This window comes from Triturus cristatus, chromosome 9 (genome assembly GCF_964204655.1).
Source record: "Triturus cristatus chromosome 9, aTriCri1.1, whole genome shotgun sequence".
Taxonomy (NCBI): domain Eukaryota; kingdom Metazoa; phylum Chordata; class Amphibia; order Caudata; family Salamandridae; genus Triturus; species Triturus cristatus.
In genome coordinates, this window is record NC_140592.1 from 380,738,056 (window position 1) to 380,757,566 (window position 19,511).

General features: G+C 36.3%; 1 protein-coding gene across 1 annotated transcript in view; it reads right to left on the reverse strand.

The window, feature by feature from the left end:
* The window catches only part of LOC146797994 (calpain-1 catalytic subunit-like), a 263,715-nt gene that overhangs the window by 122,515 nt on the left and 121,689 nt on the right, over window positions 1–19,511 (reverse strand). The window contains exon 7 of the mRNA XM_085625227.1: window positions 684–769. Coding sequence (XP_085481353.1) covers window positions 684–769 — 86 coding nt within the window. The remainder of the gene's footprint in view (window positions 1–683; window positions 770–19,511) is intronic.

The window sequence follows — 19,511 nt, forward strand, 5'->3', positions numbered from 1 at the left end:
TGAAACTACTGCAAATTAATGGTATTTTCCTTCAAACTCACCGTTTACCTCTTTATGTTGGTCTGCCAACTTACCAAATTACTCATTTCCAACCCATTGAGTATAAATGTGTTCATCTACTGTTTAATTTACTTTACTGTTAATGCATCTCATCTTTTTGCAATGTCTTCCATTCCTTTATTGTTTACAATTACTGACTCTTATCCGTGTTCTTGTTTCTCACTCTATGGTCCCCCTAGATCTCTTTGTCCACTTATCATTCTTCCCTATCTGTTCCTCAGCTGCCTTATGTAACCTCTCGCTGTTTACACTTTTGGCAAGTGAATTCTAGAATGACTTGATCGCTCAAATGTATTTTCCTACTTCTTTGTTCATCTTTTAAACTCCTTTCAAACAACAACTTCTGGAAGGATGTACAATCCATACCCTACATCACTAATTCGTTGAATGCTCATTGATGGTGATAGGTTTATGAAAGGGTGACAAGCAGCTACATAATGCATGAAGGCTCTGCAGGAGTTGTTCACTGAGTTCATGATGTTTTCAAATTAGAAAATCCTGTTTAAGTATTGGAGTCTTTGCTGAAGCCAAACAGTATTTCAAGGTTGGGGTCTCATTTTTGTAAACCCCGATCCACCCCAATACCTACAGGCCCCTGAACATTTCTCCAGCTCTGCACTCACTTGTCACTCCATCGCCCATCCCATTCCACTTTGCCCCAGGGGTTCCTGAGTCGCAGCAACTGCAAAGTCCGGCCATAATCTTCCACCTGAAAATAACAGGGGGTGGGGGTGAATAGATTTCAGTTATTACAGAGGCAGGGCTGTCAAGTTAACAATGCATGCCTGTTTTTAAGAACTTCCCTTTCAGCCCATAAGAAAGATGCCCATTGACACCTTTCATGGTTAGTCTCCAAATATATTGTTGGGTGGTGCTTGAATAGTTCCTAAGTGAAAGCTTTGTTTGGACCAGTCTCAAATGCCTCAGGTATGATCAGGTATGCTCTCCTTGCAAATCTACGCATGACAGCACAGGGTTTAAAACTTTAAACACTGATGGCATTATTTAGAGTTGATTTAAGACAGAAAAATCTCTGACTTGTGGAAGCAGTGCAAAATCCCTCCGTGAAGCTTTCTCCGCAACTGAAAAATCGCTGCTAGAACTACCTCTCCAGTGCTGTCCCTAGGGCGGTGATAATTCTACGGGATGATTGTTCTACAGGGACGAATCCGTCAAAGGTGCACCTATTGTTATCACTCAACTCTTAATCAGGTCCTGAGACCAAACCCAGAGTAAATGGTCATCATAGTTGTATGTCGAAATCTCGGGGTCAACCTGTACATACATGACCTCCACAACATTTGACTCCAAAATATTGTCAAGGACGGAAGTATAGATTTACTATTCATACCTCTACGTCTACTTACCTGGACAATATGTTGGTAGCTGATATTATCGTAGTGGCATTCGTCCAAGTCCATATAAAAGCTTCAGAATTGTGGTAAAACACCGTAAACAAATTTACTTCATCTAAACTGTATTTTATGTGGTCCCTACCATAGGATTTTGAAGATGAGGGCAGTAAAAAAAGTTTTTCCAAAAGTTCATTTTAAATATAACTTTTTTTGTGTCTCGTCCAAATTCTTCTGTTCCATTCAAAGTTTCTAATTTTCCCCTTTATCAGTGTAAAAGAGATATTAGTCACAATCGTCACCTTCAGAACCAGGTCTTCAGGTTTTCAGGATTAAAGTGAGAAAAAGATACCCCACTTCTTAGGCAGGCACGTTACTTTTTATGTGGTAGCATAATGATGCTTTTGTTCTACCATGGAACACGCTTTAGAATTGTTATGGCATGAGGCCTTTGAGAATGTGGGTATTGTGTGCTTTATATTTTTATTTCATGCAAAGAGTCTAACATGTCACATTAATCATTATTGTAGTCTTTCCCACTCATAAAAAGTCTTTTGTGATACATTATGAATCGAAATAGGTGAGAGCATAAAAGAGGTGCCCCCCTCCTAGCTGGGTTTCATAATGGAATGTATCAATGGCATCTGACTGCAATTGTCTTTGGAACAGATTCCACTTGAGGTATTTGGACAAAATATTGAGTCCGAAATATCGAGTCACGCAAATATCGAGTTTTTAACATTGTGATAAATATTGTGATGCTGAAATATCGTTGACAAAAATATCCATTTTTTAAACTGATATTGTTGTCAAAAACATCTGTGTTGTTAATATCATTTACAAAACTAAGTTGTAAAAAATATTGTTTTTTAATTAACTGCATGTATTTTAGTTTATATTTTAATTGTATGTTATAAATTGTTTGTATAATTGTTGTTAATGTTGTTAAATATAGCTTGTAATTTCTAGTTATTTTTAAATGTAATCTAATTGTTAATTGTAATTCATAGTGTTGTAGCAGGTTGTGATGTCTGTAGGGGTATAGGGTGGGAAGTTAAATTATTATAATTATTGTGTAATTAACATTAATTATTTAATTGTTAATTTATTATGTATATTGTGTAAGTAATATACTTTTTAAGTGATATTTTAGGTGCGGGTTGTTGGGTTTGTAGGTGTAAAGGGTGGGAATTTAATTAACTATAATGAGCTAATAATACATTATTAATGTATTATTAATTGTTTAATTGATAATTAATTATGTAAATTGTGTAATTATTATATATTTAAGTTAACTTTTAGGTGCAGGTTGTTGGATTTGTGGGGGTACAGGGTGGGAAATTAATTAAGAAATAATTTATATTATTGATAAATAATTAATAAGTAATGATTAATTATTTAATTGATAATTATGTCAATTGTGTAATTATTATATTTTTAAGTTACATTTTAGGTGTGTGTTGTTTAGTTTGTAGGCATATACGATGGAATGTTAAGTAATAATTAATTACTAATTCCCTGCCACACAAACTCCAGACCATCCAGAACACTGCAGCCAGACTAGTCCTTGGTACCCCACGACACGAGCACATGACCCAACATCTTCAAGACCTCTGCTGGCTCCCCATCGAGAAAAGAATAACTTTCAAGCTACTCACCCACACCTACAAATCGCTACACAACATCGGACCCAAATACCTCAACAAAAGAATCTCTTTCCACACTCCCAAAAGAAACCTCCGCTCCGCCGACCTCGCCCTCGCAGTGACCCCGCGCATCCACAGAACCAGAGCAGGTGGAAGAGTCTTCTCCTACGTCGCAGCCAAAACCTGAACGAGCTCCCAGTCAACATCAGAAGCACCCATACCCTGCACACCTTCAGTAAGACCCTCAAGACCTGGCTTTTTAGCTGACCTTGCGACCCTCTTGGGTAAGTAGCGTGCTTCAAAAAACCCTGATTGATTGATTGATTGATGGATTATTCTTTTTTATTGAAATATTTAAATTTATTAATACTTTTCTAAATTATTAAATATTTTTTTTTCCTGTTATATATTAGGTGTGTTTTTTTGTGTTTGTAGGAAAATAGGTTAGGACGTTATTTACATAATAATGAATTAAAAATGATTTATTAATTTATTCATAGTTGTTTTATGTATTACTTAATATGTTAATTGTGTTATACTTTTTATTTCAATAACATTTTAATTGCTGGCTGTTATGTTTGGTGGAATAAAGTGTGGTATTTTAATTAAATTAATAATATTTGTTTTAGTTGATAATTATTCAAAATTGCAATAATTATGTACTTTGGTACATTTAAAAAAAAGAATTGACATATTTTTTATATTAAGACTTTTATATTTTTGGTTAATGAATAGAGTTGTTAAAATATGTTATTTGTTATCTGAACTACTATCTCTCTCTACTGCTGCACAGAGTGGCGTTGGAATAGTAAATGTTACCCCTCCGGAGTCCAACACTTTCCCTACTGTTGCACAGACTGGAGCAGGAATGGTACATTTTACCCATCCTGAGTCCAATACTTTCCCTACTGGTCAACAGACTGGAGTGGGAATAGTACATTTTACCCCGCCTGAGTCCAACAAAGTTTCTACTGTTGCACAGATGGGAGTGGGAATAGTAAATTTTACCCCTCCTAAATCCAATGCTTTCCCTACAGTTCCACAGACTGGAGTGGGAATAGTCAATTTTACTTCTCCTAAATACAACACTTTCCTTACTGTTGCACAGACTCGAGTGGGAATAGTAAAGTTTACCCCTCTGGCGTCCAATGCTTGCTTTACTGTTGAATAGACTGGAGTGGGAATAGTACATTTTACCACTTCGGAGACCAACAATTTCCCTTCTGTTGCACAGATTGGAATGGGAATAGTAAATTGTACCCTTTTGGTGTCCAACACTTTCCTTACTATTGCACAGACTGGAGTGGGAATACACACATTTACCTATTGAGTCCAACGCTTTTTCCCACTATTGTATACATTGCAGTAGAAATCATATATCTATTTTCACGGATAAAACAATTTTTTTACAATTATTGAAATATGTAATATTATTATTTGTTTATTTATTTAATTGTATATTATTTTTGATATTATTTGAATATACATATATATTATGTTTATATATTTTTGCTAAAAATATAGTTTTTTCATTTAATTTATTAATCATGTTATGTGTGTGTGTATATATATATATATATATATGTGTGTGTGTGTGTATATATATATATATATGCATTTTATCTAAAAAAATAATGTGATTTTTTTTATTAATAGTGTTGTTTTACATATATGTATATTTATAAACATATATTTATATTTATGTGTGTATGTTTATGTAAGTATATATAATTTGTATTAAATGTTACTTACATTTATATATCTTATATTATAGTTATATATATATCAATACTTACTATTTTAATCTATATTTTTCTATTAAAAATCGATATTTGTCTTTTTTTAATGATATTAATGTGAAACTATATATTGTTTCGATATTTTCGTACTTACCTTTATACGTATAAGAAAAGTATGTTTTCGTGATCGATATTTTTGACATAATATTTATATATCATGATATGTGTGTTCTTGATATTATGTCACTGAATCGGAAAAAGGCAGTATTCCAGAGGACCACTGTCTGCTCCTACCTATCTGTTACCTTACAGAATTGTTTTTGTCCAAAAAAGAAACAGTAACTGTCCTTGTAATTAACGCAGGCTGCTTTTAAAACAAAAAATATTGCCCTTTTTGGGAAGCAAATGGAGAAATAGAGGTCTGCTGTTCTTTGCTGGTCATCATCTCTGAATTTCCAGCCAATCACCAGACATCATAAATTACATCCTGCCTATTTAGGATTCATTATGCAGGTCGTTTTGTACCCCAGCGAATGTACAGGTAGCAGTGATACCCATTATCACATAGATAGCTATCTAGAAACATGATTTCCCTCTACAACGTCACATTTACATATAAAGAAATTAAACATTCCTGAATGTGAATTGCCAGAAATCTAGGTATTCTCTATTGTATAAACAGCAGTAATTGTGATGATGATGCTAGCCACAAAGGTTAGTTAGACTGTTCCTATACAATTTTATTTGCAAACTTGAAAAAACATCGGAAGATTTTGAGCATGGTCAGAGCTTATGCTCTCCATCACATAGATAAGTGAAACATATTGTATCCCTCTTCAGAAAGGATAGTGGCTTTGGATTGGCTGAAGAAGGTTTTGACTCACAGGGTAATCTCTTGTCTGAAGTTGAAAGAGTTTGGGGCTGTTTCAGAGACTTCACGACAGAAAGGCAGTCTGCCTCTGTGTGTGTCCATAGCTACAGGTATGTGAGCTGCTAAACGCTCCAGCCAGGCTCGAGCCGTATGAATGGCTCTGGCTCAGATTGAGGTCCTCTTAAAAACCCTAGCCCAAAGCAAGCTGAGATTTCACAGAAAATGATGTGGTCTTGTGGCTACGGCTGCCAAACAAGCAACGTGGGGAACCAGGTTCGAATCACGCCCTCAACCATGGCATCCAGTGAATCCCAGCAAATCTCCCTGTCCAGATGTAAAGCACTCTCAAGGTTCATGCTATGTAAAACTGCCAAAAATAAAATATGTTTTCTTTCAGTTACCACGCTCTAATCTCATTCTCCAAGACCTAATAACCTTTGGTGGCTGAATTGCATGGTATGAAACTAGAAAAACCTGGGATCAATCCCGGCTTCTTTAAATTCCCAAATTATGTGATCCTAAGCAAAAACTTTATTTCACTGAGCCACGTGCCAAATATTTTCAGAGCTAGGCCTGTGGCTGGGCTCCCTAGAGCCAGAGCTGATCCGTGGTTCTGCTCTGGCTCATGTTTATTTGTCGGTTTGCACACCTATGTCCAAAGCATTGTGCCATTGCACTGTCCTGAAGGAGCTGAAAGAGCTGGTGATCGAGGGCCAGAGTTGCTAACATTTTGTGCCATGGTTGCACCACGTCCATGAGGCAAAATGCTAGCAGATATTTACAGAGCCACGCAGGGGCCAATTTGCGTTGCTTTGCAAAAAAATATAACGCAACGCAGTGCCTTGTGATGCGTTGCGTTACATTTCATTCTGGGAGGCGTTCCATGGGTGGAACATTAGCATTTCCATGCATTCACCCATGGATTTCATGCAACCCCAGATTTACAAAATGTGTAAACCTGGGACTGCGTGAAATTGCTACACCTCCCAGAGGATGGTGTAAAAAGGAAAAATCTGCAGCACACATAGAAAGAGGAAAATGCCTCAAGAGATTGTTTTTGTGCAGGAAGCTTATTCCTTCCTGCACAAACAATTCTCCTTGTAACGCAGGCACCCTTGCAATGAGGTGTAGGGGTGCCTGCATTGGCGCTAGGATGCCTGAAGTGCGCCTGCGCTTTGAGAGAGCAGAAGTGCGCCACATCTTAGTAGATATGGTGCATATCTGCTCTCCCCCTCTCACACAACGCAGCCCATCAAGTTGCCTTGCTGCGTTGCGTGAAAAGTTAGTAAATGTGGCCGAGTGTAGACTTATCTTCAAAGTGAGATCAACATGACGCCACTCCACGCGAGCAGTATATGTGGCGCCACTCCACGTGAGCAGTATTTGTGACGCAATCCTGCGCCAGAGCCAGCTGGCCAAAAGGCGTATCACAGGAGCATCTCACGAGTGTGACTTCCATCTTGCCATCCCTTTCACAACACTAGCTAGACGGGTAGGGTGCCAGATACATGTGTGTCTGTCTAATCCCTCTGTACCTCTTCGTATAACCTAAAATGTTCCTGCGTCCTGTTTGGTGTTGCACAGGGACACCTATCTGCTCCTGCAGAGACAGCTGGCGCTCCTCTGCCCTGAGAGTGCCTGCCTTGCTGGTTCTGTCACCATCTAGTTTCAGGGGTTAGTTTCCTGTTCGATTCATTAGCTGGTGACGCACGAGTTCTTTCTCTGTCAAATAGGCAGTACATTTACGTATTTTCTTCTTTTGCCTCCCCGTTTTCAGTCGCCTGTGCCCGCACTACCTCCAGTATCTCCATAATGCAATTAACACGTATAGAAAATGCCTCTGATCAGTTCCCAGGTAGAATCTTTCAAACCACAGGCAAAAGAAATACGCTGTTCAAACCCTTGTTCCTTAGCAGTCAGACCATTTGCTGTAATCTGGCGCCCCTTTGTGGCCTTTTGTGATGCTACTGTAATGCAGCGAAGTCTACAATGACTGTAATGTAGCACTGTCCTTATTTGTTTCAATCGAGAAAAATCTGAAGTCTGATGGGTTTCTGTTCCATCGCTCCACGCAACTTTTTAAATGTGGGCATGGAAACCGGAAAAGGACAGTTTGTGAGATAATATAAACTAACAGATCTGTCAATTTGAGAACAAGCATTGGCAAAGCCAATAGCTCTCGCCTCAGGGGCTTATTGGCCTAACCAGTGGGTTCTAGTCATGCTGCACAGCATCCCCAATGCTCTGCAACACTGCAAACGGCTATTTATTTTTTTAAAGGGTTTGAAGCTGTCAAAAAAAGTGGCTGTGTCATTTTGCAAGCGCATGCGCACCCCTGCGAAATTACATGGGTGATTTTTTGTTTTTTACTTTTTAGCTAATGATCGGTGAGTAAACAAGTAAAAACACGCAGATATATATATATTTTCAATGAAAAAACCAAAGGTTTCACACATGTTATAGTTAGCTGGACATTTCACTCGTAAAAAACCATTGAAATTCCCCCGTTATAGTTAGTTCAGCTAACTATAACTCGCGCGCCCGCAATGCACTACTGATGACGTCACATATTACATCACTCATGACATGGTCACTGACATCACTCATGACATCACTGATGACATCTCAAATGACATCACTGATGACATCACTGATGACATCATCCAGTGATTGTGTGTTTTTCTGAAAATTAAATATTTTTTATATTTATGTATATCTCAAGGTCAAAGGAAGAATAAATGGGTATATAAGTGTCTAAATGGATACTTTTTTTTTGAATTTTTTTTTGTGTAACTGACTGTTTAAGTGTATCATAGTGAATACATGGCTTACTGAGTAATCTTTAAATATTTAAATATCTGTATCAGTTTCTTACTTTGTGTATAAGTGGCTGCATGGGTTGGTGAGTAGCTATATGAGTGTCTATATAGGTTATTAGTTGGTTTTTTATCACTATGAGTGTCTGAGTTTCTGTATGGTTCGGTGGGGGGTATTACTTAGTGCATAGGTGCATGAATGAGTGACTCACTGTTTGTATGTGTTGAATACAGCATGTGTGCAGGACTGTATGGGTGGATGAGTGTGTGCATGGGTGTGTTAGTGAGTGAATGACTGTCTCAATAGTGTCTTTATGAGTAACTACATATGTTTTAAACTAGTATATGTGACTATTGGTGTATATAAGTGAGTATATGTGAGAGTGAGAGATTGGAAGAGTTCCTGTATGAATAAGTATGTGTTTCTATAAGTGATTGTTTAAAAGAGTAAGTATATGTAAGTTTCTGTAGAAGTAAGTGTGGTGGTGTGTGTATAACTGTATATGCAAGTAAATGGATGATTGATTCTTTATTAGCATAAGTGACTATGTGTGTGAGTTACTCTATGGATGAGTGGCATTGTGTAACAGGATGTACAGGTGTATGAGTACATATGATGAGTGAGTACATGTATGAGTGACTGTAGAGGACTGTTGGTGAATTACTGTATGTGTATGTGGTTCTTAGAATTACTGAATAGGTTGTTGTAACTGATATTGATATGTTCATTATTTTGAACATTTTAGTTTCTATTTTTGAATGTGTGTTTCAATGGTTATATTAGGGGAAGAGGAGGTCTGCCACTCTATCACAAGGATGATGTCATCAGTGATGTCATCAGTGATGTCATTTGAGATGTCATCAGTGATGTCATGAGTGATGTCAGTGACCATGTCATGAGTGATGTAATATGTGACGTCATCAGTAGTGCATTGCGGGCGCGCGAGTTATAGTTAGCTGAACTAACTATAACGGGGGAATTTCAATGGTTTTTTACGAGTGAAATGTCCAGCTAACTATAACATGTGTGAAACCTTTGGTTTTTTCATTGAATTTCTAAGGTTTTTTAAATGCTAATTCCTAACTATAACGTGTGTGAAACCCATGGTTTTTTCAGTGAATTTGCAAGGTTTTTTAAATGCTAATTCCTAACTATAACGTGAGTGAAACCCATGGTTTTTTCAGTGAATTTGCAAGGTTTTTTAAATGCTAATTTTTTTTTTTTCTTTTTTTTTTTACATATATTTATTTTATTTTTCTATCCTTTTTTAAAGACTATGGTTAAATTTTAAAAATTCTACAATATGTTTTTTTTTTACCATTTTTATAAAATAAACAGGTAAGATTTATTAGTATAACTTTTTTTTTTGTTTTTCCCTTTTTTTAATTTTTTTTTTTTTTTTTTTTAACGTGCGCGTACGGTAAGCGCACGCCTTGCTTTAATTACGTTAGATTTCTACGCTGTTTGCGTTTATTTACGCAATATGCGTAGACGCACGTCACGCGCGCACAGCGCGTAACGCGTACGCTGCACGCGCACGTTACGCGGAAGTGAAGGGGCGTGCCTGTTGTGCGCATGCGCGCGTGTCTTTTTTACGTGCATGCGTACTTTTGCCGTAAGCGCACCGTAAGCGTACCGTAAGCGTACGGTAGGTCATGTGATCAAGAAACAAGACTTTTGATTGTTTTTTACAACTTTCAGTTCTAGAACTCTCCTACACCACACCCATTCCCCTCATTTCTGCTTGTGATCCCTTAGGAGAAGGAGCTGGGTTGTCTTTGTGATACGATGGCAGAACAGCAGAGCCCTTCTGAGAGTGAGGCTAGCAGCACTACCTTGAGGCAGAGAACGAGGAAACAAAAGACCTCTTTCATATGGGAGTATTTTTCTTTTCCAGAGGGCCAGCAAAAGGTAAATGCACCCTTAGTGACTTGTAAGCTGTGTAAGCGTGTACTTTCAAGAGGGAATCCCAACAGGAAGTATTCCTTCGGGAATCACACCATGTTGAGACACCTTAAGGATGTACACAGAATTATACATGCTCGACATACTGAAGGTAACCGTTCAGTAAGTCAACCAAGCACATCCACAGCAGCTCAGCCTGGACCATCATCTGCAGGGCCGAGTCCATCTTCGGCAGGTCAGGTGAGCCCTTCATCTGTGGGGGGAGCATCTCCTTTTTCTCATCCTCTGGAAATCAACCCTCGGTTTCTGAGAGTTGAAATACGGTGCGCCACTGGTCATGATCTAATTTGTTATAGGGAGACCAGTATTTCCCTAGTGAACAATAAAATAGATCAGCACATTTGTCGTACCGTCTAATATTCCCATTCTTTCTTTCCTCTGTCCCTGCATGAACACAACGGCTCTTTTAAGAGCCAACCTTACCTTTCAACTTTTTTTAATATATTTTTTAAAACTTTTTTTTTTTTTTTTTTTTTACCGTACGCGTACGGTACGCGTAATTATTATTTTTAAAAAAAAAACCACTAAAAATCAATTATCACATTACAAGGTCCTTGAGAGACTACAATGAAAAACTGAAAATGTGATTGTGGAGAAGTGGAAAAAAGGGACCATGAAATTTTTGACTTACCATAGCCACTCAAAACAATATTTATTCATTTAATTTTTTTTTTAATTGCTTTAAAAATGGTTCTAGTTTTCGAAAATTTTCTATCTCAATCTGAAAAAAAAGAAAAAAGTATTAATATTTAAAAAAACATTTTATAATACAGTACACATATTTACATATTTTTCAAAAACAATTTTTTGCCTTTTTTTTGCTGTTTTCAGAATATATTGCATTTCACTATAAATTGTGAAAGCAATTGCATTCATCATTTAACAGCGGGCAAAAAAAAAATAACAATCTCAAAGATTGTATAAAAAAAGCCCAGGATCTCTTTTAACTTAAACATAACATTATAGAAATGCATAATATTCTTAAAAAATATCATCTAATATCAATACTTATTTCTTTAAAATACCGTCTGATATTTTTGTTTCAGAAGTATAATCACAAAAATATATCTCAAATAACTCCACAATACATCTGGTTCCATTTCCTTTAGGCCAAATAGTAATTTTAAAATTCTTTTTTGATTAAATTTCCAATGGTAATCCAATAAAAATCGAAAGTTTAAATTGTACAGATCTCACCGATTCTCTGTAACATTTTGGTTTCCGAAAGATTTATTAATAATTAAATAAGTCCACAATAGAATTGTTTACCTTTCCGCATGGCCAAATAGTAATTTTAAAAATCTTTTTTGAATAAATTTCCAATGGCAATCCAATAACATTCCAAAATTTAAATTGTGCAGATGTTACCGATTTTTTTCTAAAGTTTTGGATATCCAAAGTTTCATTAAAAAATGGAAAAATTCCACATTACAATTGGTTACCTTTCCATTAGGCCAAATGATAATTTGTAAAATCTTTTTATTTGTAAATTCCAATGGTAATCCAATAAAATGGTAAAATTGTTTTGTCCAGATGTTGCCAAATGTCTCTAAAATTTAGGTTTCAGGAAGATTAGATAAGAATTTGCTAAATCAAAAGGCAAACGTTGCTTAGAAATCAATTGGGAATCATTACACAGTGTCCAGCCTTTTTCACATTTAAGATAAACTGTGTAATGACCAGAAGTTACAGTAGGTCCATCATGGAAAATTATTGCAACTGTTACAAAAGTTTTTCCTGAAATTGATAATTGCTGTCCTGTAAACTTCTTTATTAAAGTATCCAATTTTGAACCATCAGCTTTACAGCGTTGCATCATTAAAATTACATACTGTCCGTATTCCTTTAAAATTAACGTTGAAAACATGTCAGATTGACACTCACTGCATTCCATGCTATGATTAGCATCTTTAACTAATTTAGCAAAAGTGACTGTTTTACTTTCTGGCAATGTTAAATAAATAAACCTTTCAGAATCAACATTAGAGCCACATATATTATAACAGTTTTCACAACTATGTTCCCATTTATAAGAGAGACCAAATAAATTTTCAATGGGAACCCCTTCTTCTTCCAGTACCTGAAGAAAAAACATCAAGAATTCCTGTGCGTCTTGCTGTACATTTTGAGAAAACTGTGTTCGTCCTGAACATACATCTAAAAGTTTTCTAATTTCAGTAGCACTTTCTATTTGAGTTTTATCATTACTCAGCTTTTGAAAAAGGAGACTCAACTCAGAACAGAATCTTTTTCCCTGATTTACTATTATCTGCTCTTGCACACTTTCCAGATAAAATGCAACATTCAGCACTACATTTGCGTAGCAGTTGACACCAGAGCTATTTTCAAAATGACATCCTACAACCTGTTCTTCATTTTCCTTTTTCTTTTTGCTTGCAATTACATCACTCCTCTTTTTTTTCTTCCTCTCTACATCTTCATTACAGATATTCTCATTTCTCCTTTTACGAGAAACTACACGTTTCTCCAACACAGGATACTGACCTAAATGAGGAGCATAGCTTCTTCTTAATCTATTATACTCCTTTACACAATTGGCATCAGCACTAACTTTTGAGTCATCAAAGTCTATCATGAATAAACCTGATAATGTTTTCACTCGTGACAAAGCAACATATGCCATACCTTCTTTGAACACAGTTGAACCAATGTTCACAAATGCACAATCTACAGTCAATCCTTGAGACTTGTGAATAGTTACAGCATATGCTAGAGAAAACGGAAACTGCTTCCTACGTACATATAAGTCTTTCACAAGCATGAAACGAACTGAACAACGACAAATGTCTTTAACTTCTTCTATCTGATCAAATTTTATTTTTAAACATTCAATTCCATCTTTTTTCTGATAATTAATAAAACCCACAACTCTTCCCATAGCTCCATTAACTAAACCTTTTTCAACATCCAAATTTCTCCTTAAAAATACTCTACAGTTCATGCAAACATATAGATTTTTTTCTAATCCAGCTGTTTTGGAAATGTTCTTCTCTAGTGAATCCAATTTATTTTTCAGTGTGCCTGTTAATGTGACAGTAATTCTTCCATCCTCAATTTTATCCACTGCTTCCAATTTCCTGATATCTTCCTTTTCCAATTTCAAAAGCTCCTCATTGAATATTGAGCATTCACGTAGAGTTGGCATTAAGCAGATGACACTTTTCTTTTCTGCAATGTTCTTGTATATGTTCTCTGCAACTATTTCTTCCTTTGGAAATAAATTATGTAGCAGCCGACTCTGTAATGCTTTCGTGCCAGCTTCAGTGAGTAGTCCAATTCTGATATCTTTCAGAATACTTCCATATTCTTCATCGTTTGCTTGCCTCATATTAGTAGTAAGTTCCTTGTACTCAAAGAAGGACCAAATATTTGTATTACCGATGCTTCCCAATGACTTCTTCGTGTCTTCATGTGTCACAGTATTAAACACTGGTTGTCCTTTAACTGGAGTAAGTTGCAAAAGATCTCCAAAAACTATGACGTGTTTTCCTCCAAATAACACGTCATAGTCTGTCTTCAGAATTTGATGCATTCTTAAATGCACAAAGGCAAGCATTAAGTTTGATACCATGCTCACCTCATCAATAATGAGAACTTGCATCTTCTTCAATACTCTTGAAACTTCCAAGCATGCTTCTCCAGTTAGCTTGTTGTATTGTATTTTGTTCTCATGCTCCACTGGTAACATTAGCAAACGATGTAAAGTGATTCCTTTTATGTTATATGCTGCTAACCCAGTTGGAGCAGTAACCACACAAGACAAAGTAGAATCCGTTTTTTGCTGTAGGTAGCTTCTGATGACTTTTATAAGGAAACTTTTTCCAGTTCCAGCTTGTCCGCTTACATACATCCTGATTGGATGAAATGATGTGCATGAGCACTCTTTTTTTTTCATGTAGAAATCCGTGATCAATTTTGTTTCTGATCTCTTCATAAATTTGTTGCTGCTCTTTGTTCAGTTGTCTTTCCAAATTTTGTAAGTCTATAAATTCTTCTTGAGCTTGATTCATAGCCGTTTCCACTTCATTCATGGCTATTGATGCTTCATTTTCAACGATTGGTTGTCCTAGGGGATCTTGACTGAGTGTTCCTGAACTTTGGCTGTCCTGAGAACTGTCTCTAGCTATTTCTGCTGCAATTGTAGTTTCCTGTTCAATTTCTTCATTTAACATTTGCAGATAAGTTGAGAATGTACTGCATTGTATGCTGTCTTTGCAAGCATTAAAAGAATCTTCATAGCTTTGAAATTCTCCCAGTAGTTCATCCTCTGTACGCCATGGTTTAAACAGCTGTAAAAGAGCCAAGTAGTAAAATTCCTTTTTGTCAGTAGTGTCGCAACTCAGCTTCCTGTGATTTATCAAACTTCCTTTTGTTTGCTTCACCAAACATCCTTCCTCACCAATGACTTTATATTTTCCATTGTTGATGTCTTCTGTGGTTTTCCGTGAATAAATGTAGTTCTGCAGCACTTCATAGAGACACATGTTCTCTAGATGATGACTTCTCTTGGGATAATATGTGTCCAACATGTTTGATTTCAAACTATCTGTACTTTCTGGGTCATTCTCGGCCAAATATTCAATTTCTCCAACAGATTTCAGTACCCGATTTCTCATTGCTGCAAGGCCTAAACTTGCCCAAATTCTTCTTCTTGATTTCGAGTAGAGACTTGCAGAAGATAACCTATCTGAACATTCGTAGGATCCAATTTCTCGATGCGATAACATCTTCAAACTGAAACTGTACAGCTTCTTACTGACAGTCTTCTCGTGAGAAATCTCTTCCCACATTTCCTTCAATTCTGTTTTTTCTGATTTCGTAATGTAAGACGTTACATATCGAGCAACAGCAATGGAATTGTCAGCTACATACTGTATATCCATGTTAGCATTCCACATGGATAAAATGACTGGGTTGTAGTCATTTATATTTTTTGATTCTTCTTTTCTTTTTATGTTGTAGGTATTCTTAGGTGATTTTCTTGTGATAGTATGTCTCACAGATGACATAAAACTGTTTACTCTTCCATTTGAAAGAACAGGTCTAGGAAATCCAAATCGACATTTAGTGTAGTATTTATCTTTGCTCTTGTATTTCCGTCGACAGTATTTTCCACACCGATGACTTTGGAAACGTAAAACTTGCTCCTTTAACTTTTTCTCTTCTGTGTTTTTTGGTATAGCACATGTTGCATATTCTTCAATGTAAGATAACACTGCTTCATCAGCATCTGTTCCAAACTTTGGGGCTTCTTTGATCCACAACAGCATATGAATATGAGGAGCACCTCTTGCCTGGTACTCTTTTCTCCAAAAGAAATCCACTACTTCTCCTAGAGGTGGATTTTTTTTATTGCAGATGAACGACATCATAGCCTCAAATCTATGATTGAAATATCTGCAAACATTAACCGGATCCAATGAGCACAGTTCTCCTGCTGTCTTGTATTCGATGTTTTTAATGTTTGAATTTGCTTCTCGTAGAAAATCCAGTAAATCATCCCAAGCGTACTCAGCACAGCTTAGGGTAACGAACCATGTTGGTGTTCCTAAATTCCGTAACATGCATTTTAATTCACCATGGCGTCTGTACCAATATTCATTTGTCCCACGCTGACAAGCCATCAGATTGATCAGTTGTGTTTCCAAATGATCATCTCGGTGCTGCACTTTCTCCATAAAATCCTTAGCAGACACATTTTGTAAATGTACTCCACTTTTTAAAATGTGATTTACTGCATAAGACAGTGCAGACAAGTCGCTTTCAAATAAAAGATGGAACAAATAAGGAATACTTTGTCGAAATCTGGGATCTTCAGCATATAGTCTTGTAGTCCAATACTCAGAAGCTGGAATCTGTTCCGGACGTTCATCGTATCATCCTCCTTTTCCTTTAGGAAACAGCTGGGGAAAACATCGAGCTTCCAAGCTCTCCTCCCATACACTCACGGGAGTTCCTTTTGCTTTCTTCATCTGAAATAGATCAATATTGTCTCCCATAACTTCTTTTGAATGAAGAGGATGTATGCTAAAATGTTCATAAATTTCTTCTTCCTTTGACTTGTCCACTTTTTCAATTTGTCCAGTTGGTGTTTCTGTGTCTTCTTGTAAATCTTCTTCTTCTTCTTCTTCTATATAAATTGATTCATACCATTTGTTATTCCTTTTCAAATACAAATTTGCTCTTTGTACTTTCCGTACATCTACCAGCTCCTGCCAAATCTTCTTATTCTTTGTAGGTACACCATTAACCAGAATAATTAATGGTTCAGTTTCCAAAGTATCCGCATCAATAGTTTCCATATTTTTTTTCAAATCCAAGGGCAAATACACCACTCTACCTTTTAAACCTCTCAGTAAATCTGAAGGAGGTAATTTACCAGTTTTGGGCTCCATATACTATGGTCTGGAACGGATGAACACATTGAATGAGTATAGACTCATATGTATTTAATTCAGAAAGTTCAGCAGGAATAGCATCCAATTCTAAATTATTATGTACAGCTCTGGTCGGCATTCTATTTTCCTCTAACTTGTTGTAACAGTATTTACAAATACGCTGATCTTCACCCAATTCAAAACAATTTTCAAGAAATATATATGTGGCAAAATCCTTCCACTTATAATTATCTTCATTTTCACTCTTTCTGTAGAGATCAACATTCCTAGTTTGTTTTCTATAATGAGTTCTGCGGCAACAAATACAAGTAATATTTGGTCTTTCATTAGAGATTATTGCAAATTTTGTTATGTGATCATTAAATGTCTTACTTACAGAGGGTTCTACATTCTCTTCCACTTCTTCCTCATTTACTGTGTCCTTTTCTGCACTGTTTTGTTCAGGACCAAAGTAACAAAACTGAATTTCATCAACAACCTTCTCTACATCTGATACCGATCCACGGAACAGAGCCCTATTCAATTCATCTAACTTTATTGCTGGACTTTTAGCAAAATACAACCGTCTCACAAACTTTCTCATTTCAGTATGATGAACAGCCAGCATCCTAAAATGATGGAAAACACTATTACACACTTTTCTAGATAGACAAGCCAGAGAATGACCCTGCAAACCAGTATTCTCTCTCACTCTGCATGGATCCAGACTTTGAAGCACCTTAATCTTCTGGTTTACACTTTTTTTTACTATATTCTCTTAGAAACTCACGAAATTTATCAATAGATTCCTGACGCACAGTGCAAATACTACTACAATTCCAAGTGTACACTGGGGCTTTAGGACGTCTCCCCATAGCCTCATCCGCCATCACTTGTACCTCATCTCTTGGAACCATTATCTCCTTCTCCATTATGCAACCATTTTTCACTTCGTAAGCACGACCTCTGGTGTCAACTGCATGCAGCAAACTATTACTTTGAAAATAGCTCTCTTCATTAAAAAAAGGTTCACTACTTGAACTATGCATCCATTTTCCTAAAAACACTTTAGAAAAGTTTGTTCTGTTCACTACTCTTTCCCTTTTGCTTTGTGATTTCAGTACATTAACCATTTTATCTAATGTACGCATCCTATTCAAAATTGAAATGAATAGTTTCCTTTTTAATTCTAATGCCTTTGCTGCAATGGCTTCAATTTCTTTTTTTCTCTTATAAAACTTAGCCTTTTGCTTATATTTCTTCACATCCTTTATCAAATTGGACATAACTCTTCTCTGAAACATTTTTCTACGTATCTCTTTAAACGCTGTTTTTCTGTTTAAGTTAATCTTTTTAGTTGCAGAAGGTATATTTGCATTAACTAAATTCTCAATTTTTTCCTGTCCTTTTCTATTGAAAACATTCTTTCCAGTACAGACATTTTGTACATTTTTCCTTTTTTTGAATATGTTCTTTAGAAAATTTGTTGTCTGCTTACCAGAAGATTTTTTCTTTTTCCCAACATGAGCATCTCCAACTAACTTAGGTCCTCCAGTTGTCTTCAAATATAGGTTTTTTTTGTGGTCTTTCTTTACTCTGGATTTTGTAGGCATCTTAAATTTTGTTCACTGCTCTTCAGCAATACCTGAAAAAAACTAAAAAAAAATTCCTTTATTTTATTTAAATATATTACTACATTTTTTATGTTCTTTAGAAATCTTAAAATACTATAAACCCCTTTCCTATAAATGAAAATCACAATAACACCTTCACCAATTAAATATCTAAAAACAATTCCTGTGTGCACACAGAGTCATGCTTTGAAATTAGGCAGAAAACGAAATTTCTTTGCCAATTTGAAAGCACACTTACTACTCTTTTTTTTGGCAAGTGATAATCACTTTTACAGACTGACACATTATGAATCCACTTTTCAGATTCTTAAAAAAGCACATGTCCAAACTGCTTTTTCAGACCAGCACCATTTGTAACCTGGGTGACTGCCTACACTCCAACAAGGGCAACCAGCCTTAGTGATGCTGAATGTATTTGCATTACTGACTGAAACCTCAAACCCCACTCGCTTGTGAATACTGTGCATGATTCCACAGGGTAAGCAGCTGGGTGTGTGCTAAGAGTCTGCTTCTGCACCAAAAAATGGCTCCCCCTTTCCATCTAATGCAACTGTGAAATCACCAGAGCAATACGCAATAAATCTCTGCCTGTAATTCCTATTTGCACACAGAGTCATGTTTTCACATTAGTCACAAAACAAAATTTCTTTGCCAATTTGAAAGCACACTTACTACTCTTTTTTTTGGCAAGTGATAAACACTTTTACAGACTGACACATTATGAATCCACTTTTCAGATTCTTAAAAAAGCACATGTCCAAACTGCTTTTTCAGACCAGCACCATGTATAACCTGGGTGACTGCCTACACTCCAGCAAGGGCAACCAGCCTTAGTGATGCTGAATGTATTTGCATTACTGACTGAAACCTCAAACCCCACTCGCTTGTGAATACTGTGCATGATTCCACAGGGTAAGCAGCTGGGTGTGTGCTAAGAGTCTGCTTCTGCACCAAAAAATGGCTCCCCCTTTCCATCTAATGCAACTGTGAAATCACCAGAGCAATACGCAATAAATCTCTGCCTGTAAT